The sequence below is a fragment of the Spea bombifrons genome, chromosome 3 (assembly GCF_027358695.1).
Source record: "Spea bombifrons isolate aSpeBom1 chromosome 3, aSpeBom1.2.pri, whole genome shotgun sequence".
Taxonomy (NCBI): domain Eukaryota; kingdom Metazoa; phylum Chordata; class Amphibia; order Anura; family Pelobatidae; genus Spea; species Spea bombifrons.
This window is the reverse complement of record NC_071089.1, coordinates 6,122,827-6,139,367: the sequence shown is the minus strand read 5'-3', so window position 1 is coordinate 6,139,367 and position 16,541 is coordinate 6,122,827. Positions and strand designations below refer to the sequence as shown.

Sequence of the window (16,541 nt, the reverse complement as noted above, 5' to 3'; positions counted from 1 at the left end):
AGACACCAGCACTGCAGGTCTGCCTGACTGCGAGGGACGCTACTCATCTACAGGGCAATTTTTTGATTACTCCAGACCCAGGATACTGATTCAGGAATCACTGATTCAGTGGAGCATGTTATACACCGGAGCGCTTTACTTATATCTGTGACACAGACACAGTTTTCATAACAGGGCCTGATATGAGAACATGTAGGGCAACCACAATTTTTGGGGGGTTCCTACATGCTTGCTTTCCAGTATCCGCACCAAGCAAATTTTCGTAATTTTGAATTAGCCAATTAAGTCTAAACAAGACCTGAATCCCACCGGCTCTTCAGGATAAAACAAATTAACGCGTAATTAACTGATTAACTTTGTGAATCACTGAGCAATTACCCTGTAAATCATGTTTTGTCTCCGTGTAAAAGGGATTTGGAAAACCCTGCTATCGGCATTGAAGACGGCAAACACTCGGATCAAAAAAATGACAAGGGAATTTACCAGTTTTACAAAAAACGTGGCCCCGTTCGGCCCCACCAATCACCCGTTTCTCCTGCTGTAAAAACTCGAACCTTAATCAGTCGTTGGTCTCGTTTTAGATTCGGGAGCCATATGTCTATCCCATGCATGTTTATATCACTCCCCCTCCCACACTGTATTCGCCTCTACCACTTCTGCTGGGAGGCTGTTCCATTTATTTTGGCTCTCGGTATCTCTTTGCATACAGGCACACAGCTGGGCATTAGCAGGAGGGGATGATATGAGCTCAGATCTCTCTGCTCCTACCTGAATTCCAGGGGAAAAAGCCTAAAGGGGATGCAGAATGGTTTGGATCCACAGAAATCTGGCAACTTTCAGCCCAGAGTGACAAACTAATTATAAAGTAGCCCAAAACACGCCTGGCAAAGAAAGTCGAGACGTACTATACAGTCCAGTAATGACATTTGCAGAGAATATATAGAAACCCTATAGAAGGTGCAGAAAAAACATCAAAAGTGGCCTAAAATTTTAGTCGTAGTAATTAATAATAATTAATAATTAAACACAGGTTACAATACTTTCTTTTACTTCTGGACTCCTAGTATGAATTTGCCCCCCAACTTTGTGCACGAAGAATACTTTAAAGGGGAATGTGGGTAACTCGCTACTAACTCGATTCTTATGTAGAGATTTTTTTCAGGTTTTGTTTTCCAGAAGTCCAGTTGTTACAGAAGACAGATTTCGGGGTCCAAGTGCCAGAGCGAGGCAGCAGGGGGACACTGGGTGCCCAATCGTCTTCTGCGGGCGACATGCAGCCCCTTCTTTTCCTCCACGTCAGAAGCCAAAAGAAGCACCAGATCTGATAGAATAAATTGTCAACTGTGACTAAAAATCCAGAAGCTCTCTGAAATGTAAACTTTGAAAATCAGTGCCAATTTCTACCCTCTAAATGCAGTTTCGTACCCCAGGTTTGTCTAAATATCCAAGGAATTCTGATCTCAGCCACACAGAGCTTATATTAAGGTTTTTATGAGCAAATCTGTTATCTGTGATTTTTTTTAATAGCTTTATAAGCATCACCAAAAGAGAATTATTATTATTTATTGTTTTATATAGCGCCATCATATTCCACGGTGCTGTACAATGGGAGATATTTAGTATCTGATCAACGGGGGGAAAAAGTCTTAACATACGGATCATGGATGTTAGATACCTATTGTTTTACTAATCCAGAAACCGTATTTGCCCCCAGAGGTAATTACCCCTCTTTAATTATCACATACACACTATAATCCTTATTTTAGTAACCCCATCACCCAAATCTCCAAATGGTATTTTAAACCATTTAGCAGATGTGCCAAAGAGGCTAAAATCTTCGTTAATCACTACTTGCCAGTCTCTTGGATTACATTTCTGTTTACGTTACAGGCTTTTTGGTACCGGTTTTATATATAAAACACGCAGATCCAAGTGTTTAAGCCAAGCTTTACTTTAAGTGTGTCCCCCCCAGACACCACCCCACAGGAGGTCCACGACTCCCACCCTGCCCAGACACCTACCTTTGTCTCTCTTGGCAAATGAATTATTGTTTTTGCAATTCTAATCCTTTCAGACACCAAATAACACATTATCTTATTTTTTATAATACACCCATTTACCCTCCCAGCCCCCGTCTTGACTTTTTTTTTTCATTTAATTCATTATGGAATGAAATGCTGTTTAGATCTTGGGATATAAAGTTCCTCATAACCTACAAGGAAAGGCCTTAAAGTAATGTTAAAAAATACATTTTAAATAATTCATTTAATTTGTATATTTATTACATTTTTGGAAATTATTTGCCTTTGTTTTATACGACTCTATAAATCTCACCAAATATTGTCAAATATGTATTAATAAAATATATTAATATAATTTCGCTTTTTTCTATTTATCAATCTATATTCCATCAGTCTCACTAAATGTAGTCAAATTTCAATTATCAAATGCATAAAAAAAAAAAATATATATATATATATATATATATTTATTAAAAAATATTTCTTTCTTTCTCTTTCTTTGTCTCTTTCTTTCTGTTTTTCTCTATCTTTCGTTTTCTCTCCTCTTTCTTCCCCTCATTCTATTGTCTTTCTTTCTTAACTATCATCTACCTTCCGCCAATCTAACTTAATATAGTCAAATGTGCGTTAATAAAATATATGAATACATCTTCTTTCTTATCGATCTAGATTCCCCGTCATCTCACTTAATAAACCCAAATGTGTATTAATCGCATGTATTAATAAACCTTCTTTGCCAACGGAATTCCAGTCTTGTTTCTTTTTTACTTAAATAACGGAATCGAAAAAAAGGGGCATATCTGGTCATTCCATCACCTACATATGTATTTAAATAGAGCCTCTTGTCTGCGGAGAAGAATTGGGTGGTGCAGAGGGTAGGCGCTGATGACGTCATAAGTGTTAGACACTTCATCCTTTGCTCCAGAATGTGTATTCCAAAGTATTGTCTAAAAGTGCCTGCAGGAAGTCAGGTCTGTAACTAATAAAAGCTAATATAATAGGATCTGACTGGCACCCTCTATAAACCCCTTTCACACCTTGTCTACACATTCTCACACCTTCTCACCATCCTGAGCCCTCCAAACCCCTATTAATAAGACGCAAGCTCATTTTTCATTCAGAGTTGAGATAACACAGACAGAGGAGTCCTGGTGACTACTTTGGTCAGGAAGATGGCTGAATTTGCTGAGGGAACCGAGGACTTCTACCCCAACTGCTTCTCGGACGCCAACCTGATGGGCTACAGTGGCTTAGAAGAACAAAGTCTGGACCATACCATAGCTCCAATGCAACAGGGGGATTTCCACCGGACCCACATAAAAGGTACCCTTCACTGTGATCATTGCAATGTTAGAATGTGTGAGTAACAATTACTGTAAAATAACCAGGAAAGCTATAATATACCGGTACTTTAAACATAATTCCAGTTCCATGTATAATGGTTCGTTAGACCTTTAACTTATAAGTAGTCTTATCCCAATAGGTGGGAAAATAACTATTTTATGGTTAATTATGGACTAGTTCTTCACAAAATTCCGTCAGAAGTTATTATATAGTTTATAGCCAATTCAGGGCAGTTACCATGGTTACTGATTGGATGGAACTGCAGAATATTCCAGTTTGCACAAGAAATATGCTTTTTTTATAACCCTGATTGCCCATCCTTATCCAATCTCTTGGCTGAACTCTTTCTATACAATTTGCACATTGTTTTTAAAATGTGTTACAGTATCCCACGGATGTGTTACTTTGTTGTGTTTTCTTTTATGTCAGTAGATGCTGTGCCATATATGTTACTTTGTAATCAGCACAATTGGATCGACTCAAAGAGTATTGAACGTGCATCATTCTTGTTTCTTTGTAGAGGAGGCCCAGTCGCCTGTTCAGGCTTCGCTAGCCAAAAAGTGTAACAAGCGGAATAAGTCGGGCAAAGTCTCACTTTCTGGTGGCGCGGAGATAATGTCCCATCGTAGGAAGAGGACCGCGTACGCCAAGAACCAGCTGGATATTCTGGAGGAATTCTTTGAAACCAACATGTACCCGAATATTCACCATCGAGAAGCCCTGGCAAAGCTCATTTGTATTCCTGAGTCCAGGATACAGGTAAGTTGCCCAATTTACGCCCCAGCTTTACTCCCTGGCCTCACAGCCAAAGGACCCATGTCTTCAAACTATGTTTGGCCACGTCTCCTGTCATTGCTGCCACAAACTTTTTATCCCGTTTGTAGCCACGTCACACACTGCCACTCAGGGCTGTCAGGAGACATTTCCATGCCCATTATGAACTTAGCACGCAGACCCCCCCAGCCTGTCGCAGCGCGTCGTGTTATTTCTTCGAGGTTCCCTCCATGTTCCACATTTAAATACATAGATATTTCACAAAGTACAGAAGTTTATTTCAAAGGAGAAAAAATGTTAGAACAAGAGGCCATAATTAAGAAAAAAAAGTGTCAGAGGCTTAGATGTAATGTAAGGAAGTTTTACTTTACTGGCAGGGTGGTAGATAAGTGGAACTGCCTCCCAGCAGAGGGGGTAGATGCTAATACATTGAGGGAATTTAAGCATGCATGGGATAGACATACGGCTCCTGAATCTAAGACGAGACCGGCGACTGATTAAGGTTTGAGTCGTTACAGCAGGAAAATTGGGTAGACTAGACGGGTCAAATGGTTCTTAATCATCTGCTGTCACATTCTATTTGTTAAAAAAGCCACCCCTCTCCCCAAATTACAAAAAAGCCCAGCTTCCTCTCCCAGATCCATTTCTAATCAATTCATGACAGGTTGGACTGGAGCATTTACCAGAACACCCAATCGAACACTCGATGTAAACCGTGCTTTGACTCGGCCTCTTTTGCTGCTTGGATTGTAGGTTTGGTTCCAGAACAGGAGAGGAAAAGCCAGACGTGAATATGCGAAATCTGCCGGAATGCCGGCTGTTGGATTATGTTACCCCAATATCCGCCAACCTACTCAACGCACGTTCCCTTCGGCAGCGGTGCCCTTCTTCTCAACATCTCACCAGCAGCATCTGGCTTCACGTCATCACCAGGAAGATCCACTCATTCACCCAGAGCAAAGTCAACTGAGTCCTGCTCCAGTCTATCCCAGAACAGCCCAGAGAGAGCGGACTATGATCCAGCCGGAACCAGCCAGGGGCTACCATCCGAACATGCCCATTATTACCCCAGGAGGGAACCGGCAGTACTTGTATAAATATCATGCGACCCCTCTCATGGGTTATAAGAAGACTATGAATACGAATGGACTTCAGGTGCCCAAACAACCCAACTTCATGGCAATTAATCCCGTCCCACTCAAAAAGGTCTCAACATCGAAGATGACGGAGGGTGTCCCACGAGTACCTTCCACCTCAGGCAACCATGGTGGGATGAACACTTTGAGTGCTGAGGGCCACTTCCAGGTGACCTCAATGCCTGGTGGGTCTTACAGTCCAAGACCCCAGAGTCTCGGTAGTTTGTAAAGAATGTTGTGTGTCTATCGCAAAGAGGGTGAAATAAAACGGAACACATGACGTCAGGTGACCCAAAGCTTAATGCCGATGGGCAGCCAACCTTCAGCTTTAGCTATTACAATATTTAATGTTTTTATGGCTTTACATGTGTCTCAGGAACGCTAGACATCATTTCAAAAGTAAAAAATACCGCAAATTATGTTTATTGTGTTAAGGATTATAGTTGGTGTAATCCTGCATTATATAACTTTTCTATTGAAAATTGTATTTAAAAAGAACTTTTTAATTTTTTTAGAATTGCGCAATTATAAGCGCAGGTCCAGATTTTATAGCACAATATTTCATTGCTTGTATTCGGAGCGCCACTTATTAGGCAGGATACCCAAATATCCGCGCTTGAGACACATTTTGGAATGATTGTATATCTGGATTTCACTTGGTTCATTTTTGATAGTCGGACGGCACTAGATTGCTTTAGTGGCTCACATGGCTTTTATAATAAATACACTTTGGCCACTAAAGCAATATGAAACTTTAATTTTATGTTTTGTGTGTGTTTTTTTTATATATACATTTTCTGTATGCTGTTTAGAAAAAAATGCTTGACAAATACTTGTTTTATTAAACTTTGCTAAATCTAAGTGTTTGATTTTTTTTCTAATATTTTTTGCAATGTGACCAGTCTATATTATATTTTTATATTTTCTATTTATTTCAAACAAATCATTTTTTATATTTTTTTAATTAAAAGACATGTTTAATAGGACAACCACTGGCAGTCTGGCAAGGGTTGGCACCGAGGTCCTTGCCTGGTACTCAATTAGTGACTCCTGTCTGCTTCTGCATGTTGGGAACTTAATTGTAGGCAACTCTGGAAGATCAAAATCCGGTGAAATAGTAAAATGTACCCCCTTTATGTCCATTATAATAGCCGAGATTTATAAAGTAATGTAAGAGACCAAGAGACCATCATCTACAACTAGAGGGTCAGAGTGCCGACACGGCTCACTCCTCCATGGTGTTAACGGGCTGAATGGAGAGTGTTTTAACCGACCTGCTAAACACTGGCTGTACAGGGAGTCTGATCGCTCCCTTTTATAGGGCAGAGGGGCTGCCATGCCCCCTGGACCCGCAGCCCTAGGCCAGGATACCCCACTGACTCCCCCTTCTGAATGCTCTTTTAAGGATAGGAAGGCAATTAAAGGAGAAGTGTAGCCTGGACACATTTTTTAGCATTCTAACCCTTTAATGTAGATTTCTAACAAAAGCCTTCATTTTTGAGTTTTTAGAATAGATTAGATAGAGGACTCCTACTCAAATGGGCCCTGAAAGACCCCACGGTAATGGAAGGGATGGAAGGCTGGGTGTTACAGGGCAACGAGGACACCTAGGAAGATGTATCCCTGCCTTACTGTTGGCTGTTTACTGACATTTTGTTAATTGTTTTGTTAAAATATGTTTGATGCTTATTTAATACTATAAGCGTTTTGGAAGGGGTACAACAGGTCACCCATCTGCTTTATAAGGTTCCCATTTTACATCTCAACAGCAACACCTGATGCATTTATGCCTAATGACTTCAGACTCATTTAAATTTCCCCACTGTATTAGCTTCTACCACTTCTGCTGGGAGGCTGTTCCATTTATCCACTACCCTTTCAGTAAATAAGATGCAATAAATCAAACCATCTTTATGTAGGACCAATGCATATCCTCCTTTGCATACCAGCGGCAATAGTGTTCTTCTGGGCATCCCTCCCTAACAAAGGCTAAGTAAACTAAAATACAGCAACGTAGCAACAGAGGAGAGCTTACTTAATAGGGAGGAATAATCATGTTCAGATGGCTGCTCCCATGGTATAGGCATAAAATGGACTTCATAAACTCAATTAAAGGCATATTATATGGCCCCCCCTGAAGCCTCAGCAACAAGTAATACATATTAAAGTGCATAATAAGTTCTTTAATTTCCAGAAAAATATATATAATGCCTGGAGTGTCCCTGTTTAGTTTCCATCAACATAGCTTCACATAAGTAATATATATGCATCAGAAACGTACCCAAGTGATGATTGTTTCAAAGGAGGGGAAATGTTAGAACAAGAGATCATAATCTAAAACTAGAGAGTCAAAGGCTTAGATGTAATGTAAGTGGGTGGTAGATAAATGGAACAGTCTCCCAGCAGAAGTGGTAGAGGTTAATACAGGAGAATTTAAACATGCATGGGATAGGTAAGGCTCCTGAATGTAATATGAGACCGGGTACTGATGAAACCCTTTAGACGTACATGTACATCCTCAAAAATACTTTTATGATGACCATTAGAACGTATATGTAAGTCAAGCCTTTTTTTCAACAGCAGGGACATCTCCCTTTCTGCTGCACGTAACACCGCTTTACTGTTACTATTTAAATGCCTGATTGTGCAATTGGTGTTCAGGAGGTCAGTAGTGACTCCGAGGGGGCTGTCTAGACCCTGCTGCAATCTCTGATCACACACACACAGCAATGGAGCCATGCTTGCTGATCACTAAGAAAAATTATGTCATAGAGGGCCCAGTGACATCACCATGACATCGCTGGCATCCGTAAGATCCTTAAGGCGATCTTTATCCATATGGCACTGGGAACAGTTAAAAAAGAAACATTTTTTTTTAAAATATTATATCATATATATATGCCTTTGCGCCTACCTTTGGTTTCCCCATTTGGCAGCTATAAAGACCTATGGGTCATTGCCAATGGGCTCCTGGGTGCCTAATACCAAAACTTTCCATTAAACCAATGATATGCCTAGACTGGGACAATGGGGGGAATTAATAAATATGCCAGATTGGGCTATTATGGTACAATCAGCATCTGCCTCAATGCATGAAGGACATCTTGTGCTTTTACAAAAATACTAATATATTATGTATTTAATAGTATTTTATCATATAGTTAATGTATTATTATTATTATTATTATTATTATTATTATTATATTAGGATTATTTTAAAAGCACAAGATGTCCTTCATGAATTGAGGCAGATTCTAATTGTACCCAAATATTTATTAATCCCCCCCCCCATTGTCACAGTCTGGGCATATCTCTGGTTTAATGGAAAAGTGTGGGTTAAAATATGTAGCATTTATGTAAGATTGCTGTTAATTATTGTGCATTTATTTGATTCATTTATTTAGCACCAAATTATAGCCTATTTAGGGTTATACAGAACACCTTTAGAAACATACATGTAACTGGGAGCCTTCTGTACACAAGACTGGAAACTTCCACCCAAAAAAAACAACTCTCATTACTCTCAGCCAAGCATTTGGAGCTTATAGGTGAATGTGAAGTTCAGACGTCTGGAGTGGTCCCCTATATGCGCCAGAAAATGTTTTAATGGTGTAAAACCCCCAAACACACAATCTACTAGACCCCAATACAATTGCCCTAGACATTGGATTTAATACCCCCCACACACACACACACATCTCACTGCAGGTATGGTACAGACACTTTGGCACCTCCTTGGTGCCCCCTCTTCCTGTGTCCCCATTAACCCTTCACACTTCTATTCACTAATATAGCACCCAAACACACACTCCACTACACCCCAATACACATTCAGCAGCCATCTGCCCCTAGACTGGGGATTTAATACCCCCCCCCCCACACACATCTCACTGCAGGTATGGTACAGACATTTTGGCACCTGCTTGGTGCCCCCTCTTCCTGTGTCCCATTAACCCTTCACACCTCCATTAACTTGTAATTGCAGGAGGGGCAACCTTTTCATATGGGTCAGGAAGGCAGTTTGCAGACACGTGGCTTTTCCTTTCACCCCCTTTCACATGCTAATAAATACAACATAATCCTTTGATAAATGGCCATTTTAGGGCTTTTTTTGAGACAAATAATGTTTTTCCACTGATCACCCTGTTGTTATTCACAAGAAGCTTATGTGTTTTAAATAAATAATTGTCAAAAGCATCAAAGGATTTCAAGTTCAAAGAAATAAAAAGGATAAACAATTATACATTGGAATAGGTAACATTAATGTATAGAAATGATACATATTTCACCTAACCGGACGAAATAAAAAAAAAAAACATGGTTTTCTACCCCTCCTCAAATTAAATAAATATCATTATAAAATATTGCTAAGATAGAGTTTTTAGGATTTGTATAGCATTAACAAATATTCATAGCAAAATGATGCATGTTTCACCTAATCGGTTGAAATTGGGAAAAAAACATGGTTTTATATTTTTTTCCCAAAAATACATAAATATATACTATATATAATATCTATAAATATAGCTAGAAAGTTAATTATAAGAGATAATTTGTAGAATTATTATAACATTTAACAATTTATGTCAGAAGCAGAGTGATCATGGGTTGTATATGTTAATTTCTAAGAAAGCAAAACTATAATTCGTTTGAAACGCTCAGAATGTATACATTAAAATATTTTAAATGATATTAGAAAAAGTCTAGAAGTTCAATTTTGACCTTTTCCCTGCCAAGAAATGAATTCATTAAAATTGCTAAAATTCTAAAAAAAATTGTATAATTTAATCAAAAATAATGGTTTCTAGAACTCCTGCTTTCACAATTTTTGAGTGATTCATTTGAAATTTTTCAGTTAAAGTAAAATTCACAATTATTAACCTGTCCTATTAATTTTATCAGTGATGTGATAATAATTATCATTAATTCTATAATTCTATTTGGTGCCATTATTATCATATTAGAATGACTCTATAAAAGTGGACCAATAATTACTCAAAGAAGGTTATTTTTAAACTTAAATCCTAATTCACCTGCAATAAAAGTTGCATTAGGTGCTCAGATGAATCATCTGATGTTAATTATTAACTATGTGTAACATATGCCCTGACTTTAAGGTGCTGTTCCACTTAGCTAAAACTTTAATATTAAGCAAATAAACGGGGTATCTGTCATTTTATTAATTCCCTTGAAGCAATTATCAGATTAAACAGCACAAACTATTAAAACCTATCAATGTCTGCTTTTGTATTACATGCCAATTAAACATCCCCCCAAAAAAGCATGAAGAAAGCCAGTTTTTCCCCAATTACAGAATTATTTTGGCAAGTTCCGCAGTACTAGGAAGGCTGCTTCTAATTTAGCTACTAAATTGTTACAAGCAGCAGAACATTAGGAAATGTTTAAAATAATTTAGCATCAATGTATTAATTATTTGCCATAATGTATCAATTATTTAATTATTAATATAGTTTATCTAATCAAATAATGCAGCAATAATTTATCACATATCATTTATCCAATTAATATAGTAATAATGGATTATAAATCATATATATTTGATTGGATACATTACATATTATACTTTATTGCTGGAGTATTTGATTTAATACATTATATTACTAATTAAATAATTAATACATTATGGCAAATAAATAATACATTAATGTTAAATTATTTTAAATCTTTCTTACTGTTCCAGATGTTCTGCTGATTTATATATATATATATATTGGTAGGGTAACACTTCATGTCTTGTTACTGGCTTGTGGCATCAATGTTTTCCTGCTGAGAAATGTATCAGCATCACAATAACAGGCACTGGCTTAAGCAAAAAAAGGAAAGGGTTAACAAATTAAGTGATTTGCTTGTTTTTTTTCTTTGAAGTAGTACTTAGATATCCTGTCTGGATATTATAGATTCCAAGAAAGGACTGCGAGTCTGCTCTATTGATTACAAAAAAACATAAAAATATAAATATAAAAAATATATAAAAAAAAAGAAACATAGCAATTTATCTTGATCAGCTTATTTTAATGTATCTGTTATCTGTTTAATGTGATACTGTGCATGTAACAGTGATTATTATAAATTAATGTACTATATATTTGAAATGTTTGCTTATTTAACATAAAATAAAATAATAAAAAATATATATATATATAAAATTGCATTTTCTCTATTTTTTAAAGAAAGAAAAATGAAAAAAAAAAGTTTTTCTTTCTGAAAAACAAACAAACTGGTATTTTGTGTACAAAGGTGGTCTGGGTTGAACGGTAGACTGAGGAAGGGGATTAAGTTGTAATGACATCATAGGGGATTAAAGGGGGCGCCTTATCCCTTGTTGTGAAATGTGTATTCCACGTGCTGTCTGGCAGCCCCTGCAGGAAGTGAAGTCTGCCTGACAGCCCCCATTATGATCCATTACTGTCTGCCCAACACCCTCTACAAGCCCCTTTCACACCTTGTCAATAACTCTTCACACCTTCTCACCATCTCCTGCCCTCCAAACCCCTATAATAAGGGTCACACTCACTTTCCTCTCAGAATGCACTCACCACTCACAGGAGTCTAGATCACTGCCCTCACCAGGAGAGATGGCTGAATACATTGGGCAAAATCAGCCTTTTTACCCCACCTGCTTCTCAGATGCCGACTTCATGTGCTGCAGTGGCCTGGAGGACCACAGCCTGCATCACACCATGGATGACTTTCAGAAGATCAATGTGAAGGGTAAGTGGTGAAGCTGGCTGGGGATATGTGTGGGACTCTAAGGGTTAAAGATCTATCTTTTTAATTAATGATATCCATCACAATATACCTTAAATACTGAAGGAGTAAGATAATAATTTATGTATTATTTAACACAAAACAATAATTTAAGCAGACTATTTTTTTTAAATGAATAATTTTATTCAGTATATACCGTGGTCTATAAGAGTTTTTATACATTGTTTTTTAAATGCAAAATGTCTTATTATTACAGCTCAGACAGACCTTTCCAGCATGACTGTTGGATCAGAGCAACAGTTGTTGGCCACAGTGGGAGAAGACCCCCCATATGTCAAAGGCTCCCACCGCAGGAAGAGGACAGCCTTCAACAAGAAACACCTGGACGTTTTGGAGGAATTCTTCCAGACCAACATGTATCCGCACATCCACCACCGCGAACATTTGGCTAAACTACTTTGTCTTCCCGAGTCAAGGGTACAGGTATGTGAAGTCATTATATACATTACGACATCATATCAGACATTAGTTCTCTACCTAACACCAGATGCGTGAGTTGTCCATGTGAAGGACATTCGTATCTTCTGACCATCCATGCTTCCAGTCCAAATAACTTCTTCTTCTTTTTGAGGCCCCTTATAGAATATTGGGGAGAAACCTTTTTTTAAAACAAAATTCCGATCATAAATATTGTCTCGTTCTTTAGTGTAAGAATATATATATTTTTTTAAAGTACCAAGAGCTGCCCCCATGGATGGTGTTTTGCGTCCATATGATTGCACGTAGTTCTGGTTCTTATGGAAGGGTTTGACTATTGCTTGTTATTTCTGTTAAGGTACAAAACCTAAATCTGTATGTCTTGGTGTTCCAGGTCTGGTTCCAGAACAGAAGAGCAAAAGCCAGACGGGAGGGAGTGAAATTTACAAAGACCCCTGTTGGGGGACATTATTACCCCAGTTTTCCAAGTTCCAACAAGAATGCCTACCCTAAGGCACCGGAATCGGCGCTAGATCGTTCAGTTGCTCAGGATGACCACAGAGCCTTCCATCCTTCACAACAATGCGAAGTCCTCAGAGGATCCCAGCAAGATCAGCTTCACGGTTCTAGATCCATGACCTACCCTGGTTACTCCCTGAGGGTTCCCACACAGAATCACGTTATGTACCAAGCATCGCCCAACGACTATCAGCTGAACGTGGCGTCCATGGGGTTCCAGCAGCACTTATATAGAGATACCCTCAGCAGAAAGCGAGTCCAGGGTCCCCGGCAGTCAAACTTCATGGTAGACTCAATCCCACCCAACGCGTCTATCTCACAAGAGATGAACATGACCACCGTGCCAACCGCAGGTCCAACGACCCATGAAGGGCTGCACCCCTTCACTACTCAAGGCTGGTTCCACGCGGCCCCCGTGCAGTACGACCCCCACAACCCGCATTCTCCCATCTCCGATTCCGGCATCAGCGTCACCTCCACAGACTCCGAACGGATGGGAATGGAGTTCGCTTTTTTCACCCCGCACTCCGTATGGTAGAGACAAAGACGTCCTCCTACTGCGTCCGGTAATGGATTTTCCGGGCTGAACTCAATATAAGGGGCAGAAAACCAGAAGGAACATAAAGTTGGACGGTTAATGGTTTCATTGTATAGAATGTAGATAGTTCGCTATATTTAACGCTAGTATTTATTCATATGATATATATTTTTATTTAACTTAATTTTTGCCATTTTGTGTAAACGTTTCCTTTGCTGAGCTTGGACAGTTGCCGGTTGCACTAATAAAGATTAATGGCCCATATACCTGTGTTCCTTTTCTTACTATAACCTATGAGGTCATCACAAGCATGTTGTAGCGCTTTCTAGGTGCCTTGAGGTCAGGGCTGATAATAATGTGTGTGACTATTTATTTCAAGTATCGGTTTTGCTGATTTGATGTTTAACATTACTGTGCTGAGAGGGTGGTGGATAAGTGGAACAGCCTCCCAGCAGAAGTGGTAGAGGGTAATACAGTGAGGGGATTTAAACATGCATGGGATAGACATATGGTTCCTGAATCTAAGACGAGACTAAAGGATTGACACAGAAACGTGGGGTTCAGGGGTTCAGGGGTCAGGGGCGGACATCTCAGGCCAAAAAACTTTAAAACAGCAAGAAACTGGAGAAGAGCCAGTAAAAGAAAATAGGACCCACGCTCATGCTTTATCCGCCAGGGAATAGATAGGTGCCGCTGGCATACTCCATTGTACAGCACCGCGGAATATGATAGTGATATATAGATCAAGAAATAATCATAATCAGGGCCAGACCTGGGGTAATGAGGGCCGGGAGCTGCCCGATGGGGCCGGTCGCAGCACACCGAGGGAGTTAATCCGTGGCATTAAATGGCAGATCCAGCATATCTGAGACCCCCTTTTCCTAAAATAAGCGCTCTTATTTTCGCCAAATAAATGAAAAAGGGGAAGACACAAGAAATAAAAAAATAGCTGTTTTTATTCACACTGATGCACACATTTACCCATCCAATCCTACATGAGTTACTTGAATAATAAAAAGTTAAAAAAAAGGATTTTTGCATCTTAAAAGGTTTTGCATTTTTATAAAGCCCACTAAGCTAATAAATAACTATATGGTGGGTTAAATAATACATCCAAACATAACATTGGTTTTCATATTTCTATTAGTCAACCAATCAAAACTATATCTGTCTGTCTATCATCTATCTATTATCTATCTATCTATCTATCTATCTATCTATCATCTATCTATCTATCTATCTATCTATCTATCTATCTATCTATCTATCTATCTATCTATCATCTATCTATCATCTATCTATCTATCTATCTATCTATCTATATATCTATCTATCATCTATCTATCATCTATCTATCTATCTATCATCTATCTATCTATCTATCTATCTATCTATCTATCTATCTATCTATCTATCTATCTATCTATCTATCTATCTATCTATCTATCTATCTATGTATTTATTATTATTATCTTTTATTTATATAGCGCCAACAGTCTACGCAGTGCTTAATACAATACATAGATTCAAGGGGTCTGAAGTGACGAGAATCGACAGACTAAGACAAACCGATACATTAGGTGGAGAGGCTCGGCTCGCAAGCTTACAATCTATCATCTATCTATCTATATAAACAAAAATGATATATATATATAAAGGGCGTGACTGAAGCTGACGAGGCAGGCCTAGCACTTTAAGGCCAGCAGCCGCTGGATGACATAAGCTTGTGGCTGGGCATATTAAGCCGGTGGCCACACACTACAGCGCCTGAGCAGTGGGGTGAGTGGCCAGAGGTACATTATATATAGATATATATACATTATATATATATACATTGACAGTGGCCCTTAGCTGTATGGATCTAATGCCCCCGGAAGCGGGTGACACTTTACCCTCATGCCCCAAGTGACAGCTCAGTGTAGAACTGGCGAGACACTGAGATCGGTGAAGAGACGTCCTGACATGCGAGCGTCGTTACACCCCGGAGAATCCGTATTGACTCCGACCTGCAGGGACCGGCTGACAGATCAAGGCGAGGACCCCGCATGCCGTCACCTGCCGTCTTCCTGTTCTTCTGAGACCGTCCTTGGGTTACTTTTCAAATGCAAATCCGTCAACATCCTGTGCCCGGCGCTGACAGGGTTACCCCAGCGGCTTTCACCGCGCTTACTCCTCAACCTCTGCAGAACTAGTGGTCCGGTCTGAGAAAATCATTTAATATATAACTTATCCGAAATGTAAGTGGTTATTGTGTTACTTTACTGAGATGGTGGTAGATAAGTGGAACAGCCTCCCAGCAGAAGTGGTAGCGGGTAATACAGTGAGGGTATTAAACATGCATGGGACAGGGCTACGGCTCCTGAATCTAAGACGAGACCAACGACTGATTAAGGTTTGAGTCTTTACAGCAGGAGAAACGGGCGACTAGACGGGGGCCGAATGGGGCCGATCTGCCGGCATACATGGATTTTTAATGATGATGTCATCATTGGCAAATATCATGACTTTGCTTGGTGGGAACCCCCTATATCCAATAAGATTGTTAACAAAAGTGACTATTTGGGGGTGAAAGATCCTCAAACACAGAACTTTGGGGAGATTCTCTAAAGAAAAACAAATTTGGGGAAAGCACAGAGTTTTCTAGAAAGCCTCATTTTCCATCAGAACTTTTTACCTCTGTGTTACATCATTTCTGAGCTGCCTTAATTAACTTTCTTCAGGAAAATACAGACATCACCAAGATTCTAAGCTAAAAAGGGATTTGCATTAGTAAGCACTAATCAATACTAGTCAGCTGTCCTGATTTCCAGAAACAGTCCCAGCTTTTGAAAGATCTTTCCCTGTCAGTGTTCAATCTTTGCCATTCACACCCAGGGACTGCGGTTTAACCAAATAAAACAGCTTTAGAAATGTCTGCTCTTGAAATATAGGGTTAATACACCCTTTCTGCCCTACCTTCATATGCAGCTGGCTTGTTTGATGAGAGTTGGAGTTCAAATCAAC

General features: G+C 39.1%; 1 protein-coding gene across 1 annotated transcript; it reads left to right on the top strand.

Annotated features, from left to right (window-relative positions):
- Positions 1 to 3,193: 3,193 nt before the first annotated feature.
- On the top strand, positions 3,194 to 13,538 carry LOC128483089 (homeobox protein Mix.1-like). Its single transcript, XM_053459136.1, has 3 exons — positions 3,194 to 3,344; positions 3,886 to 4,124; positions 12,876 to 13,538. The coding sequence occupies exons 1-3, from the start codon at positions 3,194 to 3,196 to the stop codon at positions 13,536 to 13,538; spliced, it is 1,053 nt and encodes a 350-aa protein (XP_053315111.1).
- Positions 13,539 to 16,541: the final 3,003 nt, after the last annotated feature.